We start from the raw sequence: 21,558 nt of genomic DNA, 5'->3' as shown, positions 1-21,558 counted from the left end.
CCCTGGCCCACTGAGGCCTGGACCCACCCCTTCAAGGTCATGTAGCCAACCCCCAGCTGCTACCTCCAGCCAAATCTGAGCTCCCACCCTCGAATGACTAGCTGCCAGTAGCCCGCTGACCTGACTGATGGCCTGGTGTCTTTCGGCCCCAGAAGTGTTACTTCCACATTACCCTCTGCCCCGTCCAAACACCTGAACTAGTCTGCCCAGTGTGCTCTGCTTTAGATCCCCTCATCTGGCAGGGCAGAAATTCCTGGGTCCCCAGAGCAAGGCCTGGGGGTGTGCTGGGGCCATCCTGGTGCCACAAGAAAGCAGAACCACCGTGCTCACATGGGCCTCGGCTTCATAGTCAGAAGGCCCTTCTAAAGAATGAACCCACTGCTCCCCCAACCATCCTGGAGGCTGGTGGGGCAGCTGCTGGCCCATTTTACAGATGAGGCACTCATGGCTCAGAGGTAAAGGAAATTGTCCATTGAGGCAGAACACACCTAGAACCAGACCCCTCAGCTCCAAGGCTGAAATATTCCTTTTCCACAGGTAGCGGCTCCCTGCTCTCACCTATCAGGCACACTGGGGGCAGATGTCTACAGGTGGTGAGGCCATGGGCTCACTAGGTACCCGCCTCAGCCCAGACCAAGGATGACTAACAGGGCCTGGCTGCCACGCTGGTCCCCTGCCAGCCCTTCTGTTGGAGTTGCCCGCCCTGCTTTGCATAGAGAAGCTGCACCCCTGCTCTTAGGAACTGTTCTCCAGGGTGAGGTCTGAGCTGAGGTGTGAGGTGCAGGCAGCGGTCCCTTCACGGCACCCCCAGGCAGCGCATTCCTGATACCCAGTGGGCGGAAGCACCCAGGCCCCGGCATGCCCAGGTCTGGCGCTGCCCATTCCCTGCCGCCCTCTCTCTCAGGTCCCAGGCAGGAGCTGCAGGCAGGGCTGTTGTTTTGCATATCCAGGCTCTAACAGGAGGCCTGGCGCCCCAATTCTGAGTTGGGAGCCTCAGGAACCAGCATTGCCAGGGCAGATGGAGGAGTACCTGGGAGATGTCTGCTACCCAGGAGGCAGGGTCCAGCAAGATTGAGGAGGTGGTCTTGGCAGAATGTCCAAAGGCTGCTGACAGATGATGCTGGGAGAGCAAGGGGTGGTAGAGCTGGGTTCTTAAACCACGATGTGAATATTTGGGGTGTATGTTAAATATACAGGTTCCAGGGCTCTACCCTCAGATTCAACTCAGGCTGTCTGTGGTGGGCTGAGGAATTTGCCTGTTGAACAAATATCGCAGGGATTTTTTATTCTAGTGGTCCAAGAACTACCTTTTGAGAGAATGTGTCAAGGCTGGTCACTTGCCTTCCTCTCCTCTAGTCACTTGTCTGATATGGGATGGGCTGCTGGAGCCCTAAGACCCCTTGTAGGGACTTGCAGGTGGCATCCCTAAAGATGGGCTCCAGGCAGACTGGGGACAAGGTGACTGAAGTCCTCATTCACCCCGACTCTCGTGCTCACCCTTCTGCCCAAAGTGTCAGGTACTCAGCTCTCCTGCCGTCACCCCCATACCTCATAAATCTGTCTCAACATGGCAGGAAGGGGGCGAGAAAACACTCCAGGGTCACTTAAGGACCCTGCTGACTCAGCTCACCCAGCTGTGGTTTGGGGTCAGTTGTCCTTTCCTGCCCACATTCTTCAGACCACCCCAAGATCTAAGTCCTCCGACGACTTAAAGAGGTAGGACCCAGGCCTCCAACTATCCACCCCTCCCCACCACCTCACACATTCTTGCCTCGGATCTCTGGAAGTTTGAATCTTGTGCCAAGACAACGCCGCCTTCTTCTTTTCCCATCTACCTTCATCTCAGAAGCCAAGCGTTCTTTCCCCAAACCAGATCTGCTTATGTCAGTCAGATACCGAAACAGTCCTTCCAAACCCAGATCTCGCCATGTTTCTGCCTTGCTTAAAATCCCTCCACAGCTTCCCTTCTCACCCTGTCCTCTTGTTCCTCCCCATGTTTCTGGCCTCCAGCTGTACCGAGGGCCTTGCAGATCCCTGAGTCACCCTCTTGCTCACAATTCCTGGCTCTTGCACATGTCAGACCTCAGCCTGCAGTGCCCCTCCTCCCCTTCTTTACCTGGTGAGCCCTGGGCATCATCCTCAGACTCAGGCCAAGGTACTCTTCTGTGAGCCTCCCTGATTGCCCCCCATGCAGAGTCGGGGCTGGTTTGCTCCCTGCTTTCCTCTCATGAGGCACTGACCACAGGTGTCTGTCTCCTTGCCTGCCTTCCCCACCCTGGGCACTCCTTGAGGGAGGGGCACGGAGCCATTCATCTCCTGCCCTCAGAGCCTGGCACAGAGCAGATGCTCGGCACACGTACATCAAGCAGTGAGTTGTTTGAAGCAGGCTTTGGCGAGTATGAGCCTGAGTCTACTACCTTCTTGCCCCCAGGCTCCTGGCTGGCGCCCCCCGGGACCTCGCTGTGCCTGATGGCTATACCAACCGGACTGGTGCTGTGTACCTGTGCCCACTCACTGCCCACAAGAATGACTGTGAGCGGATGGACATCAAGGAGAAAAGTGAGAAGAGGGCTTAGGAACTGGTGCTGGGTCAGGAGCCTGATGGAGGAGGCAGCACAGAGAGAATGACTAGAAGAGACAGAAGGCTCAGCTGGGCAGTTTCAAGTGCTTTCTTGTCCAGCTGGGAAGATGGAGCCCTAGGGGAGAGTGGGACCAGATGGGATTTGTGGAGCTCAGACTGTGATGGGCTGGGGAAGGTAGGGAGGGAGGGCAGCCCTGTTGGAGTGGGAGATTTGGGAGGGACCAACTCCTGCCCTCTGGAGGCTCTCGATGCCTAGAGGATGGGATGAGGTGCCCTAGCTCATGAGCCCTCTCATGCCCACAGGTAACCCTAACCACATCATTGAGGACATGTGGCTCGGCGTGACTGTGGCCAGCCAGGGTCCTGCAGGCAGAGTCCTGGTAAGTCGGGGCTCGCCGTCGGATCCCCCTCCAGACGTCTCCTTTCATCTCCCGAGAGCTGCAGAGGGAAGCAGAGAGCAGGAGAAGGGACCTTGGTGCATGAGCTTGCAAATGTCGATTTCTGCAGCTGTATGTCTCCATGGACATGTGTGTCCCTTCATCCTGCACTGTGGCAGGGGGATGGGGAGGGTGTCTGGCGCTCTCCCAAGGGCCAGCCTGGGTCCTTTCTGAATCACCCATTCCCCCCACCCCGGGGTGGGGGCGGTGCTCACCCTTTGTGGGAATGAGTTGAAGGGACTTCGGGATGGAAAGGGCAGAGAGAGCCTCAGGCAATGTGGCCTGGCCGCACTCCTTCCGGGGAGGCCAGCTGACGGAAGAAGCACAGCCCTTCTGCCCCAGCTCATCCGGCTTGGGTTGGGGGCCACTCCCTGCTGTCACTTGTCACCTCCAGCCTGCATTCATCAGTGCTGGCCCCTGGGATCTCAATTTTTGAGTCCCAGATAGACAAGTTATTTTTCATTTTTAAATTCATGTAACATTTACATACAGTGAATGTACAGATTTTAAGTTTCAGTTGAGTTTTGGCAAATTATAAACCCAAGTAATCAACACCCATTAAAGAAATAGCATACTTACATCACTTCGGACAGTACACTCCTTTTCAGTCACTTGTCACCCCCATAGTCATCACTGTTGTGATTTCTGTCACCTTTGAACACTGTTGTAAGCTCCGGGTTTGACCAGCTCACTGAAACACCGTTTCTAGTCTCTTATACGGATGGTGGGTCCAGAGCTCCGCCTAAGTCAGTCTAGACCTTGGGTCCTTCCACAGCCTTCTACTTGCCCATCCATTCATTCAGTTCGTTTTTAGTGAGCATGTCCTGCTTGCCAACACTAGAAACTTCCCAGTGACTCGGCAGCAAGAGCTAGGTCTGGTTCTGGGTTTCATCTGGCCCCTGGCTGTTTTACAAATACCCTATTATTGATTTGCCCAATAAACTTTAATGGAGCACCTCTCATGTGCCGGGAGAAGCTTTGAGAGAGGCAGCACAGTCTGGTGCTTAAGAGCTTGACCCCGGAGCCCGACAGCCTTGGATTGAATATCCCCTGCCTCTCTCTGGATGTGAGGTTGCTTATTTCTCTGTGCCTCAGTGTCCTTATCTAAAATGAGGAAGTAATTATCCCTAGCCCATAGAGCTGGTAGGAGGCTTAAAAGAATTAATATGCAAAAAGCTCAGACTTGTGTCTGGTATATACTTACTAAGTAAGTAAGCACTCAGTAAGTATTAGCTACTGCTGCGGTGGTGGTGGTTGTTATTCTAATATTGATCCGTTTATTAAGAGGGCAGGATCATCAGGGGACAACAGAGAAGCAACTTCCTAACCTGCTCTGTGTCTGGCTCCTTTTAGACCCAAGAACCTGAGCCCCACATCCCCTCATCCTTTCCCTTTTTATTTTGCCGAGATCTCTAAGCCACTCTCAAAATCCAGTACCTTCTGGTCTTCCAAAAAGTGTTTCTAACCCTCAGAGCAGGTTTTGGAATTCTGGAAAGGCAATGCGGGTCCAGGCATTTCTATGGGAAGAGAGAAAAGCCAGGAGACCTCTTTCCACTCCTCTCCTGCAAAAGTAGAGGTGCACGGGGCCGTGGAGACTCCGTTCCTGAGTCCCCACTGTGGGCTTAGCTGTGTGTGTTGGGGGGGTCCCCAGGTCTGTGCCCACCGCTACACCCAGGTGCTGTGGTCCGGGTCAGAGGACCAGCGGCGCATGGTGGGCAAGTGCTATGTGAGAGGCAACGACCTGGAGCTGGACGCCAGGGATGACTGGCAGACCTACCACAACGAGATGTGCAACAGCAACACTGACTACCTGGAGACAGGCATGTGCCAGCTGGGCACCAGCGGCGGCTTCACCCAAAACACCGTGTACTTTGGCGCTCCTGGTGCCTACAACTGGAAAGGTGGGGATTGTGGGGGAAGGGAAGAAGAGCAGAGACCACCACCCCTGTTAGGCCCTGAGGCAGCCTGCCAGAGCTTCCACACAAGAGGGCAGAGGAGAGCATGCCCTTGCCAACATCAGCAACCACCTCTGCTATTTTAAAGCGCTTTCTAGGTACCAGAGGTCCACCTATTATCTTAATTAATCTTAAAATGCAAGTATTATTATACCCATTTTACAGAAAACTGAGCCTTGGAGAAGTAAAATAAATTGCCCAAGGCCAGTAGTAAGTCCTGAAATGTGTATTGGAATGTAGGTCCCTCTGATGCCAGGTTAACCATTTAAAAACTTATTAAAAAATAAAACACATCCCTGGTACAACTACTAAATGGCACAGTAAAATAAACAGGAAGAGCGCCCTTCTTCTCCCGCATCTCCCTCGTCCCATTTCCCAGTGTATACTGCTAAGTGTCTTGTGGGTCCTTCCAGACCTGTTTTAGAATATATAGGTATCTTAAGAAACACACATACCCACACAGAAAATCATTTTAAATGTATTGTTCTGCTACTTCCTCTTCATGTATCAATAAATTTGGGGCATGTTTTCATGTCAGTGCATACAAGGCAATCTTTTGAGAGGGCTGCAGAGTATTTTCTTGTATCAAAACTCATGCTTGATTCTGCCACACCACATACTGACTTTCAGGCATCTGACGGCTCACACACCGTCCACCTGCCTCTCTCCACCACAGGCTGTAGCAACAGTGACCTCTTTTCCCTTACTGCACCTACTGTTGCAGAATCAACAAGCAGAGGGAGGCCAGAATCTTGTTCTTTTTTTTTTTTTTAATTGCAGTATAGTTGATGTACAATATTATGTTAGTTTCAGGTGTATAACATGGTGATCAGCATTTAAGTACATTGTAAAATGATCACCCCTATAAGCCAAGAAACCATCTGTCACCCTTCAAAGTGATTACATTATTATTGACTATATTTCTTATGTGGCATGTTACATCCCAGTGATTTATTTGTTTTGTCCTCTTGACCAACAGGTTGCCCAGGGCATAGTCACAGCTCTGGGCTCACCTGAGGCTGAGGCCTCTGCTCACTCTGCTAGTCTTATCTCCCACTCCTTGGCAGGGCCAAGGTACTCTCCAGCAGCAGCCTGGGAGGCAGGGGAAAGTAGGTAGCCCGAGTCTGGGGACAGGATTAGGAGAAGATAATGGTGTGAGTCTGGCTTCGTTGACTAGGGTGGGAGAAATGTCATCTATTGATAGTATGCCGGTACCCAGATGACTGGATTCCAGCCATGACTGGACATCCCTGAGCCTCCATCCCTGAGCCTCACTTCTCTCATCTGCAAAATGGGGTCATCATGCTAGCTCAGAATTGTTAAAATAAAGAGTAAGTGATTTTCAAATGGCAAAGTACTCACAGGTAAAAGGGGTTATTATTATCCTTATCTGAAGGGGGGGCTGGACATAGTGGAGAAAAGGAGTGGTGACTTATACCCCCTCCTCAAATCTTTGTGAAGGAAACAGCTACATGATTCAGCGGAAGGACTGGGATTTGTCTGAATATAGTTACAAGGACCCAGAGGACCAAGGAAACCTCTATATTGGTGAGCCCAGTTGTAGTGGCCCTTTGGTGGGGAGGAGAAAGGGGGCTCAGTCCCTGGCACACTGGTCCTCTCCCCTTCAGTGTCTGTGGAGTAGAGAGGCCAGACTGCACTGAGACCAGTAGCATTCAGTTCAGCTAGCACACACTTACTGAGCACCAGCTGTATACTCCACCCAGAGGCAGAGTCAAAACCCTCATGGAGTTCATGGTCAGCGTACGGTCAGGACTTGGGGCTGGGTATCCAAGGTCCACTTTCTTGCCCAACCTAGAATAGAGGAATAGAAGATAATGGGGGATCCTGGGAGATGACCAGAGTACAAGGGGACCAACCTTACTGGAGTCTCAATTGACCACCTTCCCCCCATCCCAGGCTACACGATGCAGGTGGGCAGTGCCATCTTGCACCCCACAAACATCACCATTGTGACAGGTGCCCCGCGGCACCAACATGTGGGCGCTGTCTTTTTGCTGAGCCAGGAAGCAGGTGGAGACTTGCGGAGGAGGCAGGTGCTGGAGGGCACGCAGGTGGGAGCCTATTTTGGCAGTGCCATTGCCCTGGCAGACCTGAACAATGATGGGTAAGAATCCAGGGACATTTCTCTGGGGCCAGGGAGAATGATGAGGGGGTGGGCTTGCACAAGTGAGGGCAGAGAAATAGAGGTTTGCAACTGTGTGTTTTTTTTTGCATGTTGTTTGCAGGGATTTACAAATCAGTTCTGCATGTTGATTTGCAATCAGACTTTATGGGATTTGGACTTTATGGGTTTGCATGTCAATTTCGTGAAGCCTGCGTCTCACTGACTGTGCCTGTCATTTGTATGGCCCTAGTGGATATGAGCTGTTTGGGTGTGATCTGTCTGTACATGGCTTTTCCACAACCTGTGTTTTCTATTAGATTGGTCACAATGACCCTTCCATGTCCTTCCCACAACCTATGGCCAGAGGCATCACTTGTAGAGTTGTGTGCCCTGCCTGGCGCAGTTGTGTCTGCTAAATAACAGTTATGCTGCGTGTTCCATCTCCCCTCCTTCTTTCCTTTGCAGGTGGCAGGACCTCCTGGTGGGTGCCCCCTATTACTTTGAGCGGAAAGAGGAAGTAGGGGGTGCGATTTATATCTTCATGAACCAGGCAGGCACCTCCTTCCCAGACCACCCCTCCCTCCTTCTTCATGGCCCCAGTCGCTCCGCCTTCGGCTTCTCTGTGGCAAGCATTGGTGACGTCAACCAAGACGGATTCCAGGGTATGAGCCAGCACTCCCGGCCCAGCACCCGCTGACTGAGAGCCAACTGCATACCAGGCTTGATAGGGCCCAAAAAGGAGACAGACTCGGGCCCAGGTCTGGGGAGCTCACAGCAGTGCAGAGGGAGCCCCCAGGGGTGAGCTCAGTAGACCTCCTGGAACAGTGGACATACCATTGGGCATCAAAGGCCAGGCTGAGTGTACACAGTGGTGGGAACAGAAGGGGCAAAATGTGAGTGTGGTCCATTTGGCTGATGTGAGGTGTTCACATCAGAGATGTGGCTGGAGAGGTAGTGTGGGGATGGGGTGGACACACTGAAAACCAGGCAGCAAAGCTAGGGCCTTATGCTTGGGTTACGGTAGAGGGGTGTCCGGAAAGATTTGAGGGCAGAGGTGTGACATGATAGCTTGGTACCCTGAGAGATGATTCTGGAGGGAGATGTGGGCTGGATGGAGGTGGGGAGCAAGGCTAGGGATGTTAAGATCAAGAATATAGTATTACCTATGGCTGATTCATGTTGATGTACGGTAGAGACCAATACAATATTAAAAAGCAATTATCCTGGTGGCTCAGATGGTAAAGCATCTGCCTGCAATGGGGGAGACCCGGGTTCAATCCCTGGGTTGGGAAGATCCCCTGGAGAAGGAAATTGCAACCCACTCCAGTACTCTTGCCTGGAAAATTCCGTGGACTGAGGAGCCTGGTAGGCTACAGTCCATGGGGTCGCAAAGAGTCAGACACAACTGAGCGACTTCACTTTCACTTTCATCCTCCAATTAAAAATTTAAAAAAGAATATCGGAGAAGGCAATGGCACCCCACTCCAGTACTCTTGCCTGGAAAATCCCATGGATGGAGGAGCCTGGTAGGCTGCAGTCCATGGGGTCACTAGGAGTCAGACACGACTGAGTGACTTCACTTTCACTTTTCACTTTCATGCACTGGAGAAAGAAATGGCAACCCACTCCAGTGTTCTTGCCTGGAGAATCCCAGGGACGGGGGAGCCTGGTGGGCTGCCGTCTATGGGGTCGCACAGGGTCGGACACGACTGAAGCAAGTTAGCATAGCATAGCATAGCATTACTATATCAGGTGTGGAACTTCCCCGGTGGTCCAGTGGTTAAGAATCCGTCTTGCAATGCAGGGAACATGGATTCAGTCCCTGGTCGGAGAACTAAGATCATGCTGAGGGGCAACTAAGCCCACATGTCACAACTAGAGAACCTGCATTCTGCAACTAAGACCCGATGCAGCCAAAAAAAGAAAAAAAAAAAAAAAAAAATATATATATAGTATACCAGGTGTGGATGTTAAGCACAGGGACATGGTAGAAGTTCTGGATATAGGGGATGCCAATTACTATTCTGCTGGACTTGGAGACCAATCAGACCTTGCATGTCAAGGAGAGGGATAAATCAAGGGGTTTAGCCTGATTGCCATGGGAGCACCTGGCTTATCTGGAAGTCATTTCTCTGACAACCTCAATTTCCCAGAATATATCTGAAAACCAAAAGGAAGGCAGAGGAACCTCTCAAGAGCCAAAATAGGTGCTAGAAAGTTCAGTTAATGAAGCCCAAGCACTTACTGATCGAAGAGTTGCCCAGTTGTCACTCAAGATCTACTTATTCTTCCTTTGCCTACTTTTCCTACAAGCTTGACTTTCTAATTACCTAGGCCATATCAGATCAAAAGCAGCAAACTAGAAAGTTTAAGAAGACAAAACATCTTGGAGTTATTTTGTGGAAATAATGGTTAGAATTTAACAAGAAAAGTTATAGTGTTGTGATGAAAATCCCAGCCCCCACTGTTAGACATAGGCTCAAACAGCCTCTTCTCTACTTATTAGCTGTCCGACTTTAAGTTTTCTGAGCCTATTTCCTCATCTGTGAAGTGGGGACAGTATTACCTACTGCCAGCACTCTTGTGAGGACTGGATGAGATGAGTGTTTGAGAACTATCTGGCAAAGTCACAAATGGGGAACACCTGCTTTTGTGACCCTGCTCTTAAATGTCATGAGAAGAACCAGGTGTCTGGAAGGGCGGTTGACAGGGGAGAAGGAAGGCACAGTAATAAGGGAAAACAAATAGCCAGTGGTCAGGAATCTGGGGTCTAGACCTGCCAGAGACATTAACTTGCTATGTGACTTTGGTAAGTCACTTCCCTCTCCTGGGCCTAATTTCCCATATATAAAAGGAGGCAATTGGGTGCCTAATGGTCCCAGTTTTAATCCTAAGTTACAGAACTCTGTTCCCTGATGCTCTGAGCACTGCTTGACAGGGAGGTCATGCCATGCTGGGCTCTGTGGCCTGGAGCATAGGACTGGAAAACCATGGGGCCCATAGTACCCAGGGTGACCCTGAACTATCTCTCTTTCCCAGACATTGCTGTGGGAGCCCCATTCGAGGGCTTGGGCAAAGTGTACATCTACCATGGCAGCTCCAGGGGGCTCCTCAGACAGCCCCAGCAGGTACAGATGGCCAGGGACAGAGGCACCTTCTTCCTTTTCCTCACGCACTCCTGCCTATTCCCCATGGGCCCCACTCTGTAGAACCTTCCCCAGAGCCTGTCCCCACCGTCTCCCCCTGCCCCCAGGTAATCCATGGAGAGCAGCTGGGACTGCCTGGCTTGGCCACCTTTGGCTACTCCCTGAGTGGGCAGATGGACGTGGATGAGAACTTCTACCCAGACCTGCTGGTGGGGAGCCTGTCAGACCGCATCGTGCTGCTGAGGTGAGCCAGGGCAACGGTGGATGGGGACCTCTCTCTTCCGTCCCTGCCTGCATGGAGCCCCAGCTCTGTCCACCTTCAGAATCAGGTCCATACAAGCCTGAGCCCTGACCCTGGCCTGGCCTGGGGTGGGCCTGAGGCACTGATGTCTGGTTTTTCTATGCAGGGCCCGGCCTGTCATCAACATCCTTCATAAGACCTTGGTAGCCAAGCCATCCATACTGGACCCTGCATTCTGCACGGCCACCTCCTGGTGAGACCCTCTGGCCCCAGTCTGCCCATTCATTCCTCCTGATGTTTGGGAAGCCCAGGAGGGACCCTGGCTTTCAAAACCCTTCCCTGGCAACTCCTGATACCCCACCATTAAAGAGTTGATGCTTGGGAAAGCATTGCGCTCCCCACTCAACCTCATTAAAGAGCAAAATTCCTTGCTAATGGGTGAACTGTGGGGGTAGGGGGGCAGGTAGGGCATGGTGGTTGGAGCTCTGGTCTGCTTGGTTCAGATTCCAGCCTTGCCCACTGCAATGGGAGGGATGGGCTCTAGGGAGTAGCAATATTAATATCCAATTCACAGAAACTAACACAACACTGTAAAGCAACTATACTCCAGTAAAAATTTTTTTTTAAAATATATAATCAAGAGAGTGAGAGAGAAACTTACAGTGTTGTCAGTAAAGCTTGGCAAACTCCTTTCTGATTGGAAAAAGACCATTATGGCATTTCATACAGGATATATACAATGTAATCTGCTCACTCCTCATTTTTGCTTACTAAATGGAGGAAAAATAAAAAGGAAGGTAGGATGTGTGGCTGGGTTTGGGGGCAGGAGAGATGGCATCAGAGCCTAGTTGGGTGTTGTATGACATAAAATTTATTTTTAACTGTTGCCATAGTAACCATTACACACAGAGGAAAAAGCTGAGACGTATAGAACCAAGGTGATATGAGCAGAATATCGGAAATTAGATTTTGATAGATTTCAACTAGGATTTAAAATAGAATGGATTTAATAGCTAGAGTTCTTAACCCAGGGACCAAGAACTCCTAGAGGGATCTAGGAATGGCCTTGAGAAATGTGTTTTAAAAAGTCAAATAAAATCACAAATACTGATTAAAAACCAGCTCTTCCCTACCTCATAAAAAAAAAAAATATATATATATATATATATAATCAATTTACAGGGTGGTTGTGATAATCAAATGAGATAATGTACAAAAAGCCCTTAGCATAAAGTGAAAGTGAAGTCACTCAGTCATGTCTGACTCTTTGCCACCCCGTGGACTGTAGCCCACCAGGCTCCTCCGTCCATGGGATTCTCCAGGCAAGAATACTGGAGTGGGTTGCCATTTCCTTCTCCAGGGGATCTTCCCGACCAGGGATCGAACCCAGGTCTCCCTCATTGCAGATGCTTTAACCTCTGAGCCACCAGGGAAGCCCTTAGCATCAGTTCAGTTCAGTTCAGTCGCTCAGTCGTGTCCGACTCTTTGTGACCCCATGAATCGCAGCACACCAGGCCTCCCTGTCCATCACCAAAACCCGGAGTTCACTCAGACTCACGTCCATCGAATCAGTGATGCCATCCAGCCATCTCATCCTCTGTCGTCCCCTTCTCCTCCTGCCCCCAATCCCTCCCAGCATCAGTCTTTTCCAATGAGTCAACACTTCACATGAGGTGGCCAAAGTACTGGAGTTTCAGCTTTAGCATCATTCCTTCCAAAGAAATCCCAGGGCTGATCTCCTTCAGAATGGACTGCTTGGATCTCCTTGCAGTCCAAGGGACTCTCAAGAGTCTTCTCCAACACCACAGTTCAAAATCATCAATTCTTCGGGGATCAGCCTTCTTCACAGTCCAACTCTCACATCCATACATGACCACAGGAAAAACCATAGCCTTGACTAGATGGACCTTTGTTGGCAAAGTAATGTCTCTGCTTTTGAATATGCTATCTAGGTTGGTCATAACTTTCCTTCCAAGGAGTAAGCATCTTTTAATTTCATGGCTGCAGTCACCATCTGCAGTGATTTTGGAGCCCAAAAAAATAAAGTCTGACACTGTTTCCACTGTTTCCCCGTCTATTTCCCATGAAGTGATGGGACCGGATGCCATGATCTTCGTTTTCTGCATGTTGAACTTTAAGCCAACTTTTTCACTCTCCACTTTCACTTTCATCAAGAGGCTTTTTAGTTCCTCTTCACTTTCTGCCATAAGGGTGGTGTCATCTGCATATCTGAGGTTATTGATATTTCTCCCGGCAGTCTTGATTCCAGCTTGTGTTTCTTCCAGTCCAGTGTTTCTCATGATGTAGTCTGCATAGAAGTTAAATAAGCAGGGTGACAGTATACAGCCTTGACGTACTCTTTTTCCTATTTGGAACCAGTCTGTTGTTCCATGTCCAGTTCTAACTGTTGCTTCCTGACCTGCATACAGATTTCTCAAGAGGCAGGTCAGGTGGTCTGGTATTCCCATCTCTTTCAGAATTTTCCACAGTTTGTTGTGATCCACACAGTCAAAGGCTTTGACATAGTCAATAAAGCAGAAATAGATGTTTTTCTGGAACTCTATTGCTTTTTCCATGATCCAGCGAATGTTGGCAATTTGATCTCTGGTTCCTCTGCCTTTTCTAAAACCAGCTTGAACATCAGGAAGTTCACGGTTCACATATTGCTGAAGCCTGGCTTGGAGAATTTTGAGCATTACTTTACTCGCATGTGAGATGAGTACAATTGTGCAGTAGTTTGAGCATTCTTTGGCATTGCCTTTCTTTGGGATTGGAATGAAAATGGACCTTTTCCAGTCCTGTGGCCACTGCTGAGTTTTCCAGATTTGCTGGCATATTGAGTGCAGCACTTTCACAGCATCATCTTTCAGGATTTGAATAGCTCAACTGGAATTCCATCACCTCCACTAGCTTTGTTCGTAGTGATGCTTTCTAAGGCCCACTTGACTTCATATTCCAGGATGACTGGCTCTAGGTCAGTGATCACACCATTGTGATTATCTGGGTCATGAAGATCTTTTTTGTACCGTTCTTCTGTGTTTTCTTGCCACCTCTTCTTAATATCTTCTGCTTCTGTTAGGTCCATACCATTTCTGTCCTTTATCGAGCCCATCTTTGCATGAAATGTTCCTTTGGTATCTCTAATTTTCTTGAAGAGATCTCTAGTCTTTCCCATTGTGTTGTTTTCCTCTATTTCTTTGCATTGATCGCTGAGGAAGGCTTTCTTATCTCTTCTTGCTATTCTTTGGAACTCTGCATTCAGATGCTTATGTCTTTCCTTTGCTCCTTTGCTTTTCGCTTCTCTTCTTTTCACATCTATTTGTAAGGCCTCCCCAGACAGCCATTTTGCTTGTTTGCATTTTGTGCTCTGTAAATCCTAAGTGCTCAAAAAAAACATAGTTGCTAAGATGGTTACAATAATGACAGTGATGACCCCAAGGTCTATTAGTGAATGAGGATAATGGATCAGAAAGCTGAGGGAGATGGAGTAGGGAAGCAGTGGGTGGTGGGGAAAGAGATCTGGACTGGGGATCCTGCCCAAGACTAGGCTGGGCCAACACCTGGCTTCAGGCAACTCCTTTAGTCTCAGGACCTCAGTTTCCCCATTGGTGCCCTCTAAGCTTGTTTTCTATGGCCTGAAGAGACCAGGGACACCCCAGCCCAGCTCTGTGGACTCCTCAGTTTTGTCTCTGTCTTTCCCCCAAAGACCCTGTTTCCTCTTGCCCAGTAAAGCGGGTGAGAGCTGGGACCTGGGTATCTGGGTTCCACCGTGACCTGACCCTCCTGTATGTCCCCCACCCTCAACAGTGTGCAGGTGGAGCTGTGCTTTGCTTACAACCAGAGTGCAGGCAACCCCAACTACAGGCGGAACATCAGTGAGTGCTGGGCTGCAGGGCGAGGGGGGGCACGCTCACCTGGTCACTTGCTGACCAGCCTGTACACCCACAGCCCTGGCCTACACGCTGGAGGCTGACCGGGACCGCCGCCCACCCCGACTCCACTTTGCACGCAGCCAGTCAGCTGTCTTCCACGGCTTCTTCTCCATGCCTGAGATGCGCTGCCAGACACTGGAGCTGCTCCTGATGGTGAGGGAGGGGGTGAGGGGCAGTACATTGACTCCATGGTCCCAGGAGGAGGTAACTCCATGGGCCCAGGAGAGTCCCCGAGGTCAAGGGTGAGGGCATGAGTTCTCTCCAGAGACAAAGGTGGTGGATTGGCCTGGAAGGTCATAGGTAAGTGGAGGCTACAGCGCACAGCATCCAGCCCATGGTAGAGAACAGAGACCTTTGGAGCAGGGATGGGGGCCAAAGAGAAGTATGTGAGATTTTTAGCTTGTCTCTGGAGAAAAGGCATCCAGAAGCAAGGACAAGCGCAGGCTTTCTCTGGGACATCAGAGTGAAAAGGGAAAACTCAACTTGGGGACCCCAGGAATGAAGGGAGAGTCAATCTTCCTCCAGAGGAGTCTCTGGAGAGGAGGAGCCACATCTTACCGAAGCGGGTCAATTTGGTGAGCAGACCAGAGGGGATTCAGTCTTACAGGGGTTTTTTAGGGTTGAGGGAGAGGGGCGCAGCTCCTCCCTAGGGGCTTAGGTTTGTATGAGGATACAACTTGGTTTGGAGGGCAGTACAGAGCTGGGTTCAGTTTACCTTCCTTTCCCAGGACAACGTCCGCGACAAACTCCGACCCATCACCATCTCCATGAACTACTCGTTACCTTTGCGGTTGCCTGATCGTCCCCAACTGGGGCTTGGGTCCCTGGATGCCTACCCGGTCCTCAACCAAGCGCAGGCTCTGGAGAACCACACGGAGGTGGGTAGGGCCGGGGCCGGGGCCAGGGCCGGAAGGGCACGGTCCTGGAGAGCTATGGATGATGGTGGGCCCTTCACAACTCCCACCACCCCCAGGTACAGTTCCAGAAGGAATGCGGGCAGGACAACAGGTGCGACAGCAATTTACAGATGCGGGCGGCCTTCGTGTCTGAGCTGGGGCAGCGGCTGAGCAGGTGCGCTCTGGGCAGGGCTGATTGGCCAAGGTGGGCCGGACTTCACTGGCTATCAGGAATTGAGGGGCGGGGCCCTATTGGTCGGAAGGAGTGGAGAGAACTGTTGAGACCTAAGGGGTGGGGTCTCACAGAGAGGCAAGTCAGAGAGGAGGGACCTTAATTAGCCAAGAACTATAAGATTGGCTGGAGAAGGAAATGGCAACCCACTCCAGTATTCTTGCCTGGAGAATCCCAGGGACGGTGGAGCCTGGTGGGCTGCCGTCTATGGGGTCGCACAGAGTCGGACATGACTGAAGCGACTTAGCAGCAGCATAAGATTGGCCTTCCTTGGCCAGAAAAGGGGCTTTCTTCTGAGGGGCGGAGCATAACAGATTGGGGCGGGGCTTTGGGCTCAGTCTGGGCCTGCTCCTCCCCTCTTAGGCTCCAGTACAGGAGAGACCTCCGAAAACTGCTCCTGAGCATCAACGTGACCAACACCCCAAGCCGGAAGCGGGCTGGGGAAGATGCCCACGAGGCGCTCCTCACCCTGGAAGTGCCTCCCACCCTGCTGCTGTCCTCAGTGCGCCCCGTGAGTGCCCTCTGCCTCCTCAGAGCCCAACCACGACCCAATGCATCCTTCCTACATGTCATGTACCTGTGTGGTCATTTGCCACGTGTCCCCCCCCCCCCAACCCTAGTCCTCTGGGCTGGGCTTCCTCAGGTGCCTGCAGCGTCTCTGTTGCTAGGGGAACCCACTTCTCAAGCCTCGAGGGCTTCGGGCCCTCTGCCACAGGAGAGGAGTGGGACAAGCCTTAGTCTGACCACCTAGATCTGATTTGTCTTCTTTCTTCAGCCTGGAGCCTGCCAAGCCAATGAGACCATCGTTTGTGAGCTGGGGAACCCCTTTAAACGGAACCAGAGGGTAAGTGCCTGACTGTACTCTCCCAGGGCTGTGGGTCCAAGGCTCCTCCTCTGATGAATTCCTTATCCTCCCTCTGCCTGCCTGGTTCCCAGGCTTCCTTGAATCAAAGAGCTAGAGCTGGGGAGGAGGGATGCAGTAGGGGGTGGGGAGAGACCCAGAGACAGAAAAATGGAGCCACTACGGAGCTATGCACAAAGCTAGAGCAGGTGGAGGCGAGGAAACTGATTTTGCTGAGCACCTGCTGCATGCCAGGCCCTGAGCCCAATTCTTTTATGTATTTCTCACAACCTTCTGAGGAAGTTGGTGCTGATTTACAGAAAGGAAACATAGGCTTAGCAAGCTTGAGTGATTGCTCAAGGTCGTGTAGCTCAGAAGTATTGAGCTACATGAGCTATTACTAACAGAAAAGAATGGGAAGAGGGAGGCAGATAAGGCTAGGAAGGTGGAAGAGTGGAGACAGGTGGGAGATGGAGACCAGGGAGCCAACTCCCCAGCACAGCACTCAGCCCCTCTCTTCCCCATGGCATCACCCCTGCCTGACCTCAAACAACCTCTCTTGCCCTTATGGCAGATGGAGCTGCTCATTGCTTTCGAGGTCATTGGAGTGACCCTACACACAAGGGAACTCCAGGCGCAGCTGCAGCTCTCCACGTGAGTGACCTCAGGAAGCCAGTCTATATGGGGGTTGAGGTATCCTGGGTGCCCCCCAGCCTCAGCTGACATAGTCCTCCCCTACCCTCTGTATTCCTTCCTCAGGTCAAGTCACCAGGATGACCTACGGCCCATGACCCTGCCTCTGCTGGTGGACTACACACTCCAGGCCTCACTCAGCATGTGGGTACCGCCCTGAACCTCAGCCTGCTGAGGAGCCTGGGCCTCCCTTCCCTAAGGTGTCTCTCAAGCTCCTCTGACACACCTTTCTTGGCCTGGTATCCTCAACATCACTGTCATGATTGTTACTGTTATTGTTCTCCTTGCAGAGCAGCTAGCTGTGGAGGAATCAGCAACTCTGGGGCGAAGGTGTTGGTGTGGCCCTACCATTTCATGAGAGCCCATTGTGCTAATGATTTTATATACATCATCTCATTGTCTTCTCACAATGGCCCCATGACACAGTGACCCCACTTAAGAGATTAACCTTACTTTACAGTTGAAGAAACTGAGGCTAGAGAGGATAAATTATTTGCTCAAGGCTGTACCGCAGTAAATGCTAGAGCTGGGGTTTGTCTCAGGTCTGCTTGATGTCAGAGGAGCTGTAGTTAACCTTGGTACCCACCCCCTGCAAGGGCCCCTACTGTCCCCTATCACTCCAGCGTCTTTCTCACCCCCAGGGTGAATCACCGGCTACAAAGCTTCTTTGGGGGGACAGTGATGGGTGAGTCTGGCATGAAAACTGTGGAGGATGTGGGAAGCCCTCTCAAGTACGAGTTCCAGGTAAAGGGACCTCTGGGTCCAGGGTCAGAGAGTGTGAGGATTGGGGGTTGGTGAGACAGAGGTGGTTTCCCAGGAGAAAGTAGCAGTGACATCCCTTGTCCTCACAGGTGGGCCCAATGGGTGAAGGGCTGGCAGCCCTGGGGACCCTGGTCCTGGGGCTGGAGTGGCCCTATGAAGTCAGCAATGGCAAGTGGCTGCTGTACCCCACGGAGATCACTGTCCATGGCAATGGATCCTGGCACTGCCAGCCGCCTGGAGACCTTATCAACCCTCTCAATCTCACTCTCTCTGTAAGCATTCACTTGTGGCCCATTTCCTTTGCTAGCTGCAGGGCAGAAAGGCCAACATTTTCCTCTCCCTGCCCTTTCCTCCTCTCCTCACCTCTGCTCCTTCCACCAGTAAATCGCCTCTACCCTCTTCAGGTTCCTGGGGACGGGCCGCCATCTCCACAGCGCAGGCGGCGACAACTGGACCCAGGAGGAGGCCAAGGCCCCCCGCCTGTCACTCTGGCTGCTGCCAAAAAGGCCAAGTCTGAGATCCAATTGGTGAGTGGCCAGGGCAGGGCTGGGGGGAGTATGCCCACCCATCATAGGGTGAGTGGGCACCTCGAGACATACGAAGCAAGAGAGATAGCTGGTACTCTCCAGGAGACCCCAGTCTGATGTGGTAATGTGGCCCTTGCCTTGTTTTGGGGAGCAGTCAATACGGTGAACCAAAAGCACAGACACTGATTCTATTCCCAGGAACCCCAACCTGTTGGGGTGATATAGCTGTTCAAAGCTTTGGATATTAGAACTAGGGATGGGGAGACACAAGATGAAGACAGGGTGCAGGGCGCCCTCTGTCGGAAGGGAGTGGGGAGCAGGCCTGTGCAGCAACTTGAAGCCTAGCTGGGTGGAGAGGGAGGAGTAGCCGGAGGAAGCCCAGTGTGGGAAGGTGGTGTTCAGGACTGGGCGCTGTGTACATGAACAGGGACCAGATTTCCTGTTCTCCATGTCGCTGGCATATATGTATGTGTGGTCCAAAGAATGTACCTTAAACACAAAAATGCAGGGTTGGCGGGGAATGTGCTTGAGTGAAGGGATGAGGACAGGCCCCTTCAGTTTCAACCATAGTTGGGACAAAGCCTGGAGCAAAGTCTGGAGAATCTAGAGACCCAGACTCTCTGGGTCTGTGTTCCCTGCCTATCTCAGAGCTGTGGCAGTGACCACACCCACTGTGTGTGGCTGGAGTGCCCCATTCCTGATGCCCCTGTCATCACCAACGTGACCATCCAGGCACGAGTGTGGAACAGCACCTTCATCGAGGTCAGTGCCGGTCTCAACTGCCACCCACCCCGGGCTGGGAGAGCAACAGGGAGAGGGTGAGGCCAGACTACACGTGTGTACCTGAGTGTTGTCGGTGACTGCATGGAGATGGATGCATGCTGGGTTATGCACCTGTTACTGTGTGCCCTGTCAGAGTTAGTCTGTGCATCCATGTGTGGACATGACATCATTTTGTCTCCATAAAATAACATCTCCCGTGTCCTTTATTCTGTTGTGTATCCATTACTTTCTCACCTCTGCGTTAGCCCATGCTGCTCCTTTCCCCTGGATGCCAGCTCCCATCTGTTACCTCTGCATGTAAACTCCTGTTCAGCCTTCACAGTCTCCCTCAGAGACCACCAGCAAGATCTTTTCTGATTTTTTAGCTGACAGTGATCTCTCCCCTCTAGACACTCACAGAACTTTCTCTGAAGCCACACATGCCACTTAACACACTCTGCTCTGGGTTGCAGTGCCAGCCGACCTAGACCAAACATTTTCTGTGAATGACTAGGTTAAACATCTCTTTTCAGCTCTGTGAGCCACGAGCTTTCTGTTGTAGGTACTCAATTCTGCATTGTACCATGAAGCTACTGCAGACAATACACTGGTGAATGGGCGAGTCTGTGTGCCAGAAATACTTTATTTACAAAAGCAGCTCTTGGGCCAGATTTAGCCTGCAGGCCAGACCTAGACTGTGGCCTTCACTGTCTCTGCTGTCCCCAGCATCCAGCACAGGACCTGACACAGAGATGAATGAATGATGTGCATTTGTGTGTAGAGGAGAGGCCCGGTGTCAGGTCCTTTGGAGTGCTGCTTAAAGATGCTCTGTGGAGGGAGAGTGTCCCGGGGGCTGGTCAGGAAGGAGGTTCAGAGGGACTTCATCTGCTGCTTTTGACTCATCGTTCCCCCTTCCAGGATTACAGAGACTTTGACCGAGTCAGGGTAGCCAGCTGGGCCACCCTGTTCCTCCGAACCGGCGTCCCCACCATCAACATGGAGAATAAGACAGTCCGGGTGAGTGAGCACGTTAAGGAGACAGCAGAACCTGGCCAGGGCATGGGAGTGCAGGGCATCTTTTCAGAGCACTTCCACATACTTTAGCTATTTGGTTTCAGTCTTAGCACATTGGAATCCCCTGGAGGACTGCTAGTGTCTGGACTACACCCCTAAGTGATAAAATCTGAGTCTGTGGAGGTGGGACCCCAGTATTGGTATGTTTAAAAGTACCCCCAAAGATTCTACTGTGCAGCCAGGGTTGAGAACCTCTACTTGGGCTCATTTGATCTGCATGTAAAGATGTTGCATTTCTGTGAAAACCTGAAAAGAAGTTCCCAAACTTGATTCTAAGATATATATGGAAATAAATACCACAAAATGGCTATAATTTGTTATGAAAAGGTTAGAAAGGATATGTATAGGAGGTGAATGATGGGTTGATTAAATACATTATCATACATTTCCTAAAATAAGTTAAGGTAGCAGAGGAAGGGCCAGGAAGATCAATGGAACAGAATAGAATTTACTAATATTGTACAGATAGCATTTTAATAAGGAGAAAACTATAGATGATTAAGTAGTATTGGGAGAACATATTTGGAAAGTAAAGAAAAACCCCTGCCTCACACCATAAACAAAAACACATTTGAGTTAGATTAAATATATTTAAATGTAGGAAATAAAACCTAATATACCAGAAGAAAATTCAGGAAATAATTTAATAATAATCTTTAATTATGGGGAGAGGGAGTTATTTTATTAAACCCAGAAATCACAAAAAAATTTTGAAAAATCCAACTCTGAAATTTTAAATCTGTATACAGCAAAAGAGATGGTAAAGAAACTAAGAGGGCCAAAGACTTATTGCTTTTTTAAAAGTTTATAGCATATATAACAAAATATTGATAGACATATTTTTAATATGTAAAGAGAAAGGGTGGCATACATAGGCATTGTATGTATGGTGAAATATAACAGCAGTAAGATTTTTTTCATATCATATGAGAAAATATTAAAAAGAAGAATACTGTCTTGTTCTGATAAGGTAGAAGGAAATGCAATTGATTGGAATATAAATTGATGGATTCTTTTTAAAGATGAATTTGTCAATATCTATTAAATTTTTAATTGTATATTTCCTTTGATCTTGTGTATGATAATATATCAAGGAGCTAATAGGACAAATTTGCAAGCATAAATATATGGGGATATTTTAAAGCATTATTTATAATGGCAGAAAATTGGAAACAATCTAAATGTCTTTCACTATGAGATTGGTTCAATAAATTCTGGCACATTTCCTACAATGATGTGCAGTCGTCAGAAGAGATTCAGTTCAGTTCAGTTCAGTCACTCAGTCATGTCCAACTCTTTGCAACCCCATGAATCGCAGCGCACCAGGCCTCCCTGTCCATCACCAACTCCCGGA

General features: G+C 50.3%; 1 protein-coding gene across 2 annotated transcripts in view; it reads left to right on the top strand.

Annotated features, from left to right (window-relative positions):
• The window catches only part of ITGA3 (integrin subunit alpha 3), a 32,782-nt gene that overhangs the window by 5,493 nt on the left and 5,731 nt on the right, over positions 1-21,558 (top strand). For both annotated transcript variants that reach the window (XM_027517308.1, XM_027517307.1), the window contains 22 exons: positions 2,432-2,559; positions 2,885-2,961; positions 4,670-4,919; positions 6,435-6,521; positions 6,891-7,098; positions 7,564-7,760; positions 10,138-10,226; positions 10,352-10,488; positions 10,652-10,738; positions 14,293-14,360; positions 14,434-14,570; positions 15,146-15,295; positions 15,391-15,488; positions 15,909-16,056; positions 16,321-16,389; positions 16,961-17,040; positions 17,146-17,223; positions 17,721-17,823; positions 17,931-18,113; positions 18,246-18,368; positions 19,017-19,130; positions 20,049-20,147. In XM_027517308.1, the coding sequence (XP_027373109.1) occupies positions 2,432-2,559; positions 2,885-2,961; positions 4,670-4,919; positions 6,435-6,521; positions 6,891-7,098; positions 7,564-7,760; positions 10,138-10,226; positions 10,352-10,488; positions 10,652-10,738; positions 14,293-14,360; positions 14,434-14,570; positions 15,146-15,295; positions 15,391-15,488; positions 15,909-16,056; positions 16,321-16,389; positions 16,961-17,040; positions 17,146-17,223; positions 17,721-17,823; positions 17,931-18,113; positions 18,246-18,368; positions 19,017-19,130; positions 20,049-20,147 (2,710 nt within the window). The remainder of the gene's footprint in view (positions 1-2,431; positions 2,560-2,884; positions 2,962-4,669; positions 4,920-6,434; positions 6,522-6,890; positions 7,099-7,563; positions 7,761-10,137; positions 10,227-10,351; positions 10,489-10,651; positions 10,739-14,292; positions 14,361-14,433; positions 14,571-15,145; positions 15,296-15,390; positions 15,489-15,908; positions 16,057-16,320; positions 16,390-16,960; positions 17,041-17,145; positions 17,224-17,720; positions 17,824-17,930; positions 18,114-18,245; positions 18,369-19,016; positions 19,131-20,048; positions 20,148-21,558) is intronic.

The sequence above is a fragment of the Bos indicus x Bos taurus genome, chromosome 19, assembly GCF_003369695.1.
Source record: "Bos indicus x Bos taurus breed Angus x Brahman F1 hybrid chromosome 19, Bos_hybrid_MaternalHap_v2.0, whole genome shotgun sequence".
Lineage (NCBI taxonomy): Eukaryota > Metazoa > Chordata > Mammalia > Artiodactyla > Bovidae > Bos > Bos indicus x Bos taurus.
Note: the sequence above shows the minus strand (reverse complement) of the source record. Positions and strands in the feature narration are given on the sequence as shown.